At 59.3% G+C, this 11,609-nt stretch overlaps 1 protein-coding gene across 1 annotated transcript in view; it reads right to left on the reverse strand.

The window, feature by feature from the left end:
- The window catches only part of CACNA2D2 (calcium voltage-gated channel auxiliary subunit alpha2delta 2), a 192,028-nt gene that overhangs the window by 7,892 nt on the left and 172,527 nt on the right, over positions 1 to 11,609 (reverse strand). Inside the window, exons 8-22 of the mRNA XM_029958216.1 lie at positions 10,672 to 10,722; positions 10,410 to 10,509; positions 9,444 to 9,602; positions 8,840 to 8,947; positions 8,068 to 8,146; positions 7,833 to 7,882; positions 6,839 to 6,928; positions 6,567 to 6,635; positions 6,048 to 6,122; positions 5,477 to 5,551; positions 5,264 to 5,335; positions 4,924 to 4,995; positions 4,687 to 4,748; positions 2,741 to 2,817; positions 1,503 to 1,536 (exon numbers count right to left, since the gene is read on the reverse strand). Of these exons, the coding sequence (XP_029814076.1) occupies positions 1,503 to 1,536; positions 2,741 to 2,817; positions 4,687 to 4,748; positions 4,924 to 4,995; positions 5,264 to 5,335; positions 5,477 to 5,551; positions 6,048 to 6,122; positions 6,567 to 6,635; positions 6,839 to 6,928; positions 7,833 to 7,882; positions 8,068 to 8,146; positions 8,840 to 8,947; positions 9,444 to 9,602; positions 10,410 to 10,509; positions 10,672 to 10,722 (1,173 nt within the window). The remainder of the gene's footprint in view (positions 1 to 1,502; positions 1,537 to 2,740; positions 2,818 to 4,686; positions 4,749 to 4,923; positions 4,996 to 5,263; positions 5,336 to 5,476; positions 5,552 to 6,047; positions 6,123 to 6,566; positions 6,636 to 6,838; positions 6,929 to 7,832; positions 7,883 to 8,067; positions 8,147 to 8,839; positions 8,948 to 9,443; positions 9,603 to 10,409; positions 10,510 to 10,671; positions 10,723 to 11,609) is intronic.

Here is an 11,609-nt window from a genome sequence, read left to right on the forward strand (position 1 = left end):
GGGCTCAGCTCGTGGGGGCGAGCCGGGTTAGGGGGTGCATCGAGGGGTGCTATGGGACATCCCGGGGACAATATCCCCCCCTGGCGGGCACCGCCACCCCCTCGCCCTCCCGCCGGCTCCTGGTGCATTGCACGGCACAGCCAGAGGTTGGACTGTTGCTCTCCGAGGGCTGTAGGCAGGGGCTGGGTACAAGCCGATGAGAGGAAGAGGAGGAGGAGAAGGAAAGGAGTACAAAACACTCGTACTTGGTCCATCAGCATTGCCATCACAGGGGCGCCGGGAGGAGGCAACTCAAGGCTGATAGAACAGGGCTGAGGTTGACACTTCCACCTCCCCGCTGTCCTGCCCGCCTGACCCTGTCCCCCGTGTCCCTCCCTGTGCTGCTGTGGACCCCACAGCCATCCCCCTGGCCTTCGATTCCCAGGACCAGGCCTGCCATGGCACTGCATGTGGAACAATCACGGCAGGATGGTCCTCCCGGACCAGTTGTTGTTTTTGGGTGTCCCCTGGCCCACCATGGGGCTCCGGGGGAGCTGTGGGTCCAGCCTCACATTGCAGGGACATGGGCCAAATCCTGCCCGTGTTGCATGGGTGACATCCCACTCCACTGTGGTACTGGCCCAAGGCACCCCCCGCCTGCCTCGGTGGGACTTTGGGATCAAACTTGGCTGCTCCCAAGGGCACAGACAGTACCAAGACACTGCGGCTGCCAGGGGCTTCATGCCATGCTGGGCCCCAGGGCAGGGAGGACGGCCACTGAGCAGCCGTGGGGGCAGGCAGTGCAGCACCCCTGGGCTCAGCCACCCCGTGTCCCCACAGGGCCAGGCTTGCTGTCACCTATGCAGCTGGGCAGCATTGCCCCAGGGTGGTCCCATCCCCACCTCCACAGAGGGTTTCCGCTTGGAGGACTGCCCCAAAAAACCCTGTCCCAGAGGGTGATGGCAGTGGAGGACTGGGTTCCACAGCTGCCCTTTTTCCCTGCCACCTTTGAGCACCCACCCCACAGCCCTGCTCACCCTGCACAGCCCTATCCCTTTCAGGTTGAGTTGTCTTAGGAAGGAGGAAGCAGAGGAGCCGGGAGAGGGGGAGAAGGAGCTGGAGGAGACGAGCGGGGGAAGAGGAGCAAGAAGGGGCTGCAGTGGGGGAGGAAGAGCAGGGCATCCAACTAGCTACAAAAAAACCTCGTGGATCGAAAACGGCAGTTTCATACGAGACCGGCTCTGGGACAAGATCGAACCAGGTTTGGGGGTGATGCGCAGGGAGGGAGTGGGGATTTTCGTGACAAAGCTCTCATGAACAGAACAAGACATGTTGCTTTCAAATAAAGGGGGAACTGGAGGAGAGGAGGAGGAGGAGGAGGAGAAGGAGGAGGGAGGAAGGGCGAGTTGGTGGCGGTTTGCAGGTTCGGCGTGGCAAACGGGCAGGGAGATGGGCAAGCAGGGGGCTGGGGGGGACTGGACACGGGGCAGGGGACGGGGTGGTGAAGGTGAGTGGTCTGAGACTGAAAATACTTGCCCTTCATTTTGATGTTTGGTACTGTGTGAATCCACCATAGAGAGAAAGCAAGAAAAACAACAAACAAAAAAACAACAAACAAAAAAAAAAGGGGTTGGGTGGAAAGGGGGAAGGGGGGCACAAACAATATTTTATTCAATCGACGTTTGAATAAAAATATTGTGTATCATAATCATACCAAAAGGAAACCTCTTGCAAAAAACGACATGAAGAAAACAAAAGAAAAACCCAATAACAGAAGGAAAAGAAAAGGCCACGGTGAAATAAGAACAAAAAAAAATGCAAAGATATAACTAGAGAAATATATAGATATATATTCAATACTCCAAAGGAAAATGAGAGTCAGTAGCAAACAGTTGCAACAGTCTTGATATCAAAATGTCCTCACTGAGGGGGCATGCACGGCACAGTGGGCAGAGCTGGGGAGGACGGGGGGATCCCCCCTCCCGGGGATGGGGACAGCCTGGCCTCGTCCCTACAGGGACATGGGACATGGGCTCCTCCCAATCGATGAGGGGGTGGCAGGCTGATCGGAGCAGGGCTGGGTCGAGCCACCAGGGTGGCTGAGGGGGAGAAACAAGGGGAACCGGAGGGGAGAGGGCAAGGGTCCGGTTCTCCCACGGGGGAGAGGGTCCCCGGGAGCAGCGTGGACCTGAGGTGGGAAAAAGGCTTGGGGGTTAGGGGAGAGAGAAAGAGAGAGAAAGGGGGGCCAGGCTAACACACACGTACACAGATTAATTCCAAACAAAAACTGAAACTAACCGAAACCGAACTCATAAAAAGAATAAATGGCTTAAACCGAAACCAAAGAACTGTAATAAACCAAAGGAAATTAAAGAGATCCATGCAAACTTTCCCAGGCTTACAAATTAACTGGCTGCTACAGCGTCCTCCCTCGTCCCCAGGAGGCGAACAGGCAGCACATCCCTGCCTGCGCCGGCAGCGCCTGCCTGCAGCCCAGGGCTGGGGTTTTGGGGTGCAAAGCATAAGGACCAAACCCTGGCACCCCGGGGCACCCCAGGCAGGCAGCTCGCTTTCCCTCTGTGCCCTCACCTCTACTCACACCTCTCTTATTTCTAACTCTGCTCTTTTTTCTTGCCTCTCACAGTGATCCCTATCTCTTTTCACAAGTCTTTGCTTCGTGTTTCTCCCCCTGACAGCCGCGGGCTGGTGTGGGGTGAGCGGGGGTGCAAGAGGGCAGCGGGGAGAGCCAGGGGCTACTTACACTTCACTTGCAGGATCTGGTCGCTGAGGTTGGCCTGGATGTAGTAGGTGCTGTAGGGAGGCAGAACCAGCCCCAGGCTGTGGAGAGGGAGAGCAGACACGTGGTGTAAGGCTTCAGAGCCACTCAGAATCCTTGGCCAGCTCCCAGTCCCTGCCTGGCACCTCCTGGCAGCAGCTCATCCCAGCTGATGGCAGGCAGCAGCCCCACTGGCCTCTTGCACAGCCTGCTCAATCCTTTTCTCCGGGAACTGCAGCCAGCACTGTTCTGGGGCATCCAGGGTCATCCCCACAGCACCCAGGGTTGTCCTGGGGGACCCAGGAGCACACAGGACCGTGGCTCCCAGGGTCACCCCCAGCACACCTACTGCCATCCTGGGGTAGCCAAGTTCATCCCCAGAGCACCCATGGCCATTCCCAGAACACGTAGGGTCATCCTGGTGGCACCCAGGGCCATCCTGAGGGCACCCTGAGCACAGAAGGTGGCATGCCTGTCCAGCCAGAACTGAGATGGGCAGGATGTGCCAGCCCAGGAACCAAGGGAGATGCATGCAGAAGAGGAACACGACACCCCTGTGAGGGAGGAAGGCAGGAAGAGACACAGCCCTCAAAAGAAGGGACAAAACCTTCCCAGAGAGGAGAAACCAATGACAACCATTATGCAGGCACCTGGAGTCAGGTGAGCTAGGAAGGAGAGGGGCCCACCAGCCAGGAGTCTGGCGGTGTGGGACAGTGCTGGGAAAGGAGGTGGCAGGAAGTGGTGCTGGAGCTGCTGAATCCACAGGTACAGCGAGAGGACTGGGCTTCATGCGAGCTGCAGCGGCCAGTGGCCTTTGGTGACAGTGTTTGTGCCAGGTGTTGCCAGGGATAAGCTGGTGAGGGCCACATTCCCGACTTTCATCGGATGTCACACCTGCATCAGAGCCACTGAGATTTGGACTTTGTCTCCCAAACACCCATCCAGCTCATCCTGTCTGCACTGGGCAGCATGGTCTGAGCATTGCAGCAAGCATGGCAGAGGTGGTGGCCCCCCAGAAAGCACGTCAGAGGTGATGGCACCCCAAACCACAGGTGTCTCCTAGGAGAGTGGTGACTTTTTTCTGTTCCATGTTGGTGGTACCCCGTGCTGATGGTATCCCAGGGAAACTCAGGGAACATCCCTGTCACAGAGCAAAGCCATGGGAGCACAGGGCCCCTAGCAGCACCTTTTGCCCTACAGATGAACCTGCAGCCCTGGCCACAGCTGTGTCACCCCGTGTCATTGTCCCCTCCTGCACTGTGCCATTCCGTTCCAGAGGGGTGACACCATGGGAGACAGGACTAGAGCTGCATGGGGGACACCTGGCAGTGTTGGAAGGTGGCTGTGACCCTTGACAGCTCCTGCTGAGCTGGGTGGTGGTGAGGAGGAGGAGGGTACAGTGGGCAACAGCAGGACCACTGGCTCCTCACAGGATGAAGTCAATGTGAGCTGCACAGCACAGAAATGATGATACTGGGGTCTTTCTTACTCATCTGTTGGCCCAAACTGGTGCAAACGGGGTGATGATAAATGCAGAGCTTTGCTCTCTTCTGCCTCTGTGGCCACTGACTGTGCTGCAGGGTGGGCACCTGTCACTGTCACCCACCCTAGAGCAGGCAGGGACCTGCGTGAGCCCCTGGCTGGGTAGGCAGGTGGTGGCACGGGTATCCCTTGTCCAGCCCCTTGCACAGCAGCCACACAGCCCGTCTGAGGACTGTGTTCCAGCTCCACAGTGCCAGGCAGCACTTTTGGGAGTGCCCTCCAGCACTGCGTGCAATGATGTGACCGTGCATTTGCACCCCGGCGGCCCACGGGACAAGTCTCTGGTGGCCTCAGGGATGTTGGGAGCTGCAAGCACAAGCCCCCAGCCCTGTGCTGGTGTGGGTCCAGCTGGAGCAGGGCAGTGTGGGTGCACTGGCAGCGACACCCACCTGTAGTTGGTGCTTTTGATGGGAGCCCACGTGTAGGTCCGGAACACCTCGTCGATGTATTGCTGTGGGTCAGAGGGAGCCAATGAGGCCTGTGTGCTGCCAGGACCTGCTGGCACGGTGACACAGGGCCCTGGCTCTGAGCCCAGTGCCAGACACAGCCCAACACAGCCTGCCACTGGGGCTGGGCACTCAGCACAGCAGCAGCTTTGGCTATGACCCCTTCCCCTGTAGCATTACCTCGTCCACGGACTTGATGAGAGTCTTGATGAACCTCTGCCCGTCATTCCCATCAATCATGCTTCTCCGGATCTGGGGGATACAGAGGAGGCAACTGAGGGCCACAGAGCAGTGCCTGTGGGCACCCATGCCAGTGGGGTGGCACTGAGGACCCATGGGGTGCATGGGCGAGCAGCCTGGGGGGTCATCACGCTGGCACCCAGGTGACAGTGACCCAGCTGCTGCCAGGGCCCTTAGGATGAGGCACTCCTTAGGGCAGGTTGGAGGGGCTGAGTGCCCTTTGCAACCACAGACTGGGGGGGGCAGCCTGTACCCCAAAAGCTGCCCCTGGTCTGCTCACCTCCTCCTTGTTTTCATCCTCCAGCTCAGCGTCCAGGAAGTCCAGTGTCACCGGCTCGCGGAAATTGATGATCTGCAGGCAGAAAGGGAGAGCCAGGGAAGGGCTCAGGGCTCCCACAGCTGCCATTGAGTCCAGACAAACTCATCACAAATCCCACAATTAGCTCCTAAGGACCCTGGGAAGCCGTGTGTCCCTCAGGGGGCCTCTCCTCACCTGGGGCTGCAGGTTGGGGTGCAGCAGGACGTAGCCGTTCAGGTCAATGGCGAAGACGTAACCATTTGCCCCCAGCTGTGAGAGGACAGGAGGAGAGATGAGGCTGGTCAGTCAGCTCTGTGGCATGGCATGCTGTGCTGTGCCATGCCATGCTGGTGTGATCACCCTCACCTCTGCAGGCAGAGCTCACCCAGTGTCAACCCTGGAGCTCAGCCTATTCTATCCATCTCTTTCTATTCTCAGGCCAATGGAATCTCTCACTCCTGGGGTGAGATTTTGGCTCTGGATTTCTCCCACTGCCCTCTTCCCCAGGCCAGTAAGGTTTATTCCCTGCTGAGCCTGCAAGACTTTTGGCAGTGCTCTGGGTCCCAGAGCATCACACAGCTATGATTCCTGCTCATCTGCCTGTCCCAGTCCCTGCCTGCACTCATGGTTCGTACACCCTGCTACTGCCAGTGCTGTTGGAGGTGTTTTGGGGTGCTGGGGGCACAGCTTGGGGCTTCCATCAAAGGGATTCCACACCAGGATTGGCAGTGCAGGACAGAGACAGAGGGAAGGGGTCTCCACGCACGTTGTATCGCGGGGTCAGCCTCTTGATGTCGTTGAGAGCCACATCGATCCCCATCACGCCCAGGATGAGCTGGTTCTGCAAGGAAGTGCAGGGAGGGAGGTGGGTGGGAGCAGGGCTGTCACCTGCCACCTCCAGTAAGGGGACAGGGAAACAGGAGGATGAACATCTTCTCCCTCTGGGGTTGTGTGGATCAGATTTGGATACTGCAGGGGCACAGGGTGGGATGTGCCAGCCCCCCCAGCAGCCCCTCAAGGGACACTGCACCCCCCACGGTCTTGGAGCCACCAGCTGTCCCCACTGAACCAGGAGAGCTAACTAAGGCCATTTTGGGTCACAGGGATGGCAGTCACCCCCAGTCTCACCCTAGAGAGGGGGTGCAGAGCAGGCAGCACCCCAGGGGTGTCAGTGCCCCCTGCACCACAGCCATGCACCCAGCACTGGGGCACCTTCCCCACCCTGCAGCAGCCCTGCACCAGGTGTCCCAGTGCTGCCAGGGAGGTGGCAGCCACAGCCTCCTACCTTCCTGTCACTGCTGTCCTCGGTCAGGTTGAACACCGGCAGTGTGCCCGTCACCACCAGTCCCAGCCCCTGCACAAGCACAGAAGGGTGTCCCATGTCCCCTCACCAGCCTCAGGACCCAGGTGGCAGCAGAGGGGGGTTGCCCCCCTGACAAGGGAGATGGGGGCATGTTCTCTGTGGGACTCTGGAGCTGATGTCCTCACCCACATATACCTGGGGGCTGTGCAGGACCCTGGGGGTCCCTCTCTGCACCCCAGGGTGGGGGTCCTTACCAGAGCATCCTGGTAGACATTGGTCCACTGAACCTGCTTGGCTCTGTTCCCAGCCAGGACCATGGGTCTGCCCAGAACATCCAGGTACTCCTGCAGGGACACAGGGCAAGGGAAAGGATGATGTGGGGGCCAAATATCTCCTTGCTCCAATGCAGTGACACTTTTTTCCTGTGCACACCTCAGGGGTTATCAATAGGGTGCTTGGTGAGGCCCCCAGCTGCAGGCTGACCTAGGGGAGGGGGCTCAGAAGCTACCAAACTCAGGGGTATTGGCTCCAGCTGGGACCCCAACAGGCCCATCATGATGCAAACAGGGGGCTGCTCGTCATCAGCTGTGCATGGGCAGGGCAGGAGCTCCCCAGGCAGTGCCAGCCAGAGCCCCCCATCTCCCAACCATCCCTGGGGCTGGGCTTGCTCCCTCACGTCTGGACCACATGGCTGCTGTCTCCACCAGCCTTTTGGGATCTTCTGCTGGGGCAGGTTTCCCTTATCCTGGCCCACCTTGGCAAGGCAGACCTCTGGGCAGGGAGGCAGCCCTCATGCCACAATGCCAGTCCCGCCCTGAGGGCTGCCCTGCCTGGGGACCCTCATCTCCTGCCCACCGTGGCACCCTGTGTGCATCCCATAAAGAAAAGGGGCAGGAAAGGGGCAGTGGGATGGGGTGTGGGACAGACACAACTGGCTCTGCTGAGGGGCTGTGTCTGGGGCTGGCCCTGCCCACGCTCAGCTCTGCTCTGTGCTGATTAACGCCTGATGTTTCATAATTAGTCACTCAAAAGGCAGCAGGTCCGTGGGGAGCTGCAGAAGATGAATTACTTATTTCAATAGCGCAGGGCCTGGCTGAGGGCTCAGCTCCCCAGCTCGCTGCCATGCTCACTGCCAGCCTTTGGGCTCTCCACAGTGGGGCTGGGGCTGCCTGAACTCTCCTCCAGGCAGGGCACCCCGGGGGGCAGCTCTGTCTGCCTGCCCCCTGCCTGCCTGCCCACTCCCCATACCTGCGTGTTGATGCGGATGGCGCCGATGGAAGGGATTTCGAAGTAGTAACCTTGGAAAAGAAAGAGGAAGGCAGCTGGAGATCCAGCTGTCTGCAGTCCAGCAGTCTGGCTGTCCTGCTGTCCATCCCTCCAGGGCTGCAGCCAGTGCTTTGCCAGAAGCATCACGCACTGAAGCAGAGGGGTGAGCCCCGCACCCTGCAGCCCCCTGTGCCTGCTGGGTGCCAGCCCCGCTCACCTTTGTTGGCACAGGCCATCCACTGCAGGGGGGTCACGTCGTAGTTGTGCTGCCCGACGGAGAAGGTGAAGACCCGCACCTGTGGCAGAGCGTGGCAGGGAGGGCCATTTGCTGGGCACCTTCCACACTCGGTGCTCCCAGACAATGGCAACCTCCCCAGGGACAGTGTGGCACTACCTGCCTTGGCTGCAGACTGTGCTGCCCACAGACAAGTACAGGTGGGCTGAAGACTCCTGGGTATGCTGGCTGTGCTGGTAGCAAAGGAGCCTCCATCTCCTTGCCTGGTCCAGGCCAGTCCTGTCCCTCAGCATCACTGCACTGGCCTAAGCCACCTACCCCAGTGGTCCACATGTTGGGGCATCGCTGCTCCCAGAGGGGTCCATGCTCTTTGAGGGTGCTACAAGGACCAGAACCCTCCAACCACACAAGTTTCCAGGTCCTGGGTGGCAATGGGGACCTTCCTGCTAGTTTGTCTCTCTGCCAGCAGCCCTGTCCCCATGCTTGGGGTGTGCTCCCTCTGGGGCCAGTATTTAGGGAGCCTAGCAGCCTCATTCCGTCCCCAGCATCCCACGGGGTTCCTACTCCTGTGCCTCCTGCACTGCAAGGTGAGAGCTGGATATAAACCCATTTCCAGGGAGTGGCTCAGTGCAGGAGCAGGCTGGTGGGGATGGAGGGTGGTGACGAGGCAAATGAAGCAGGAGCCAGCAATGGAGCTGGGGCAGCTGTCTCCCTCCCTGGCCCCAGCCCGGCACACGAACCCACAGCCCCTCACCGTCTTGTTGGGCCAGTTGTATTTCTCAAAGACGTCCTGCACCCGGTCCTCGCCGCCGTCCGTGAACATCATGATCATCTTGTTGCAGTTGGCACGTGTGATGTTGGACTGTGGGGCAGAGACAGCACCTGGGGCCGGACCCAGAGCGAGCAGCACTGGGCACGAGGCTGGATGTGGCCAGGAGGGCTGGCCTCAACCATCTCTTTTCCCAGCCCTTTTCTCCAGGGTGAGGGTGGCCAGGATGAAAGGGCAGGAAGAGGGAGGCTGTCAGCTGGGGAATGATGTTGTGCCTATTGCTGCTTGGCACCCAACAGCACCATTCCTCTTTATTTTGCCTCTGGCATGGCTGCTGGCTGGATCTGGCCCCTCTGCCCAGCCCTGTTAACCTTGAATAATCCAGAGGGGCAGCAGCTCCAGCAAAACCTCAGCTTCAGCATGCTGGGAGGTGGGATGTCTCCCCCAGCACTGAGAAGGAGGACGAGGAGCCTTCTACACAAAGAAGCCCCAGGCATAGGGCAGCATCCAGGTACTCAGAATTCTCCCTTTGCCCTCAGCACTCATGGGTTCACTCTGCCCCCAGCCCCCAGCCCTGCCCCCAGCTCACATTCTGCAGCTGGTCGAAGGCGTACTCAAAGCCAGCCTTGTAGTCGGTTGTGCCCTTGGCCACCATCCCCTGCACGTCCTCCTTGAACACCTTCTTGTTCCGGATGTTGGCCTGCACCAGGTGCTTGAAGCACGACACCGGCTTTGCCTTCTCGTTGAACTGGGAGGCAGAATGGAGGGGACTGGGTCACAGAAAGGGGATGGGGCAGATCCCAGCAGGCACAAGCCACCCGTTGCCAATGGGCGGCTGGAGCATCCTCTGTCCCACATCCCACGGAGGGCTGATGCTGAGACTAAGCCTAGCTTGGGCTAAATCCAGCACTGAGCTGCCCAGTGTGGGTGCTGGGAGTGGGTGCTGGCAGTGAGGGGTCACCCGCACCCTCACGTCTGCAGGACCCCCCAGCCTTGTGCAAGCAGCCGTGCTGTGCCTCCCTGTGCTGTCACTGGGAGCAGGTGCTGCCTCTGGCTTAAGGCTTCATTTGCTGGCAATTGGGCCCATTCATTAAGGGAGCAGCGATCCAGCTCACAGAGCCAGGCCAGACACGTTAATTAGCACTGGCGTGCTGGTGGCCAGACAGGGGAGGGCGGGCACGGGCTGGGCACCCAGCGATGCACAGATGTGGTGGCACGGCCGCTGTGCTGCGTGAGGGCACGAGCTGGTGACACAGCCACGGGGTGCAAGGTGTCACTGGCTGGTGATGGACAGGAGGTGGCTGGTTGGGATCGCCCCAAAAGCATCTCTGCCACGTGCCCATGATGGGGGCAGCTTTTGCTTGTCACCACACACAGCCAAGCCCTGAGCAAACTTTTCCTTGCTTATGTGCAGCTGGGTGGTTAAAAAGACAAAAAATGGCATTTCTCTCTGCAGAGCCCTTAGACAGGTGGGTCTGGGGGCAAAGGGCTCCCGTGGTGGGGAGTTGGAAGATGCCTGGGGGTACAGCCCAGATGCTCTCCCCATGGCACTCACCGAGGCCACGTTGACATAGTCATCGTCCGAGAGGGTGTCCAGCATCTCATAAACCGAGGTCTTCATCAGCTTGAGGGTGAGGCCACTCACGCTGCCGCTCCTGGCAGGAGACAGGGGTGCTGGGGGCTCAGCAGGGAGGGGGTGCAGGGCTCCCCACCAGCCCTGTCCCAGCGCAGCTTCCCTGGGGCCACTGGCACCCTGGCAAGCTGTATCCCCATCCTGGCCTGGCTCAGCCCAGCCATGGCCCCCCCCGTGTACTCACACATCCACAATGATGACCATGTCCTTTGGGGAGGAGGCACCTTGGATGTACCTGTGGGGTACAGAGAGAGGTCAGCAAGGTCGCCTCGTTTTGGGGGAAATCCCAACCCTTCTGGGCGCAGCCCAAGAGCAAAGCTCTGCCAGGGCACAAGCAGCTGGGGGGCTGTGCCAAGAGTGCCCATGCACCCAGAGCTGCGGTGACCCCGTGGTGAGGAGCAGGGACAAGGTGGCAGTGGGCAGGTGGAGGTGAGGACATGGCTTGGTGTGGCACAGCAGACGGCCAGCGACCCGCTGCTCCGTACCATACCAGCCTAATGAGCTCTAAATGCTAAACTCTTCCATCATCGCAGGCCCTTTTCTGCGTGCTGATTATGCTGACACACACATCCATATTAAGATGCTATTTACCCCCCTGGTAGCTTCAAAGGCCAGGCTGATTAGGTTATTTTTAGCTACAAGGAGGAAAAATAATAATACTACGTAAATCTTCCCCACTGAAAACAATTAGGGAACCCTCTGAAGCATCCGGTCCTGTGCCCAGCCCTGCTGTGCCATCCTGGGGGGAAGGGCTGGCACGGTGCTCAGCACCCATCCCATCCCATCCCATCCCAGACATGGCCAGGCACTCCCAGCCTCCCCATCCCATCACGTGGGGCCGGATCCTGCCGTGGCTGAGGTCCAAGGGAGATCAGTTATTGGCTTGATCAGGATCAGGCCTTATGTGAATTAATTAGTGTGTTATTAGTATCAATTACTCACCACTACTGGGGAGGAGTGGGGAAGGGGCAGGCTCTGATTGCTAATCCCAGGTCCTGATGTTCCCTAATTACAAGTGATTACCCGGGCAGGATGCAGGATGCTGGCACATGGGGCCCTCCCGACGTGGGTGCAGCATCCCCTCGACACCTTCCCCTCATACTGGGGTGCAGGACTGGCAGG

The sequence above is a fragment of the Manacus vitellinus genome, unplaced genomic scaffold (genome assembly GCF_001715985.3).
Source record: "Manacus vitellinus isolate BGI_N305 unplaced genomic scaffold, ASM171598v3 scaffold_14_pilon, whole genome shotgun sequence".
In the NCBI taxonomy this organism is placed as follows: Eukaryota; Metazoa; Chordata; class Aves; order Passeriformes; family Pipridae; genus Manacus; species Manacus vitellinus.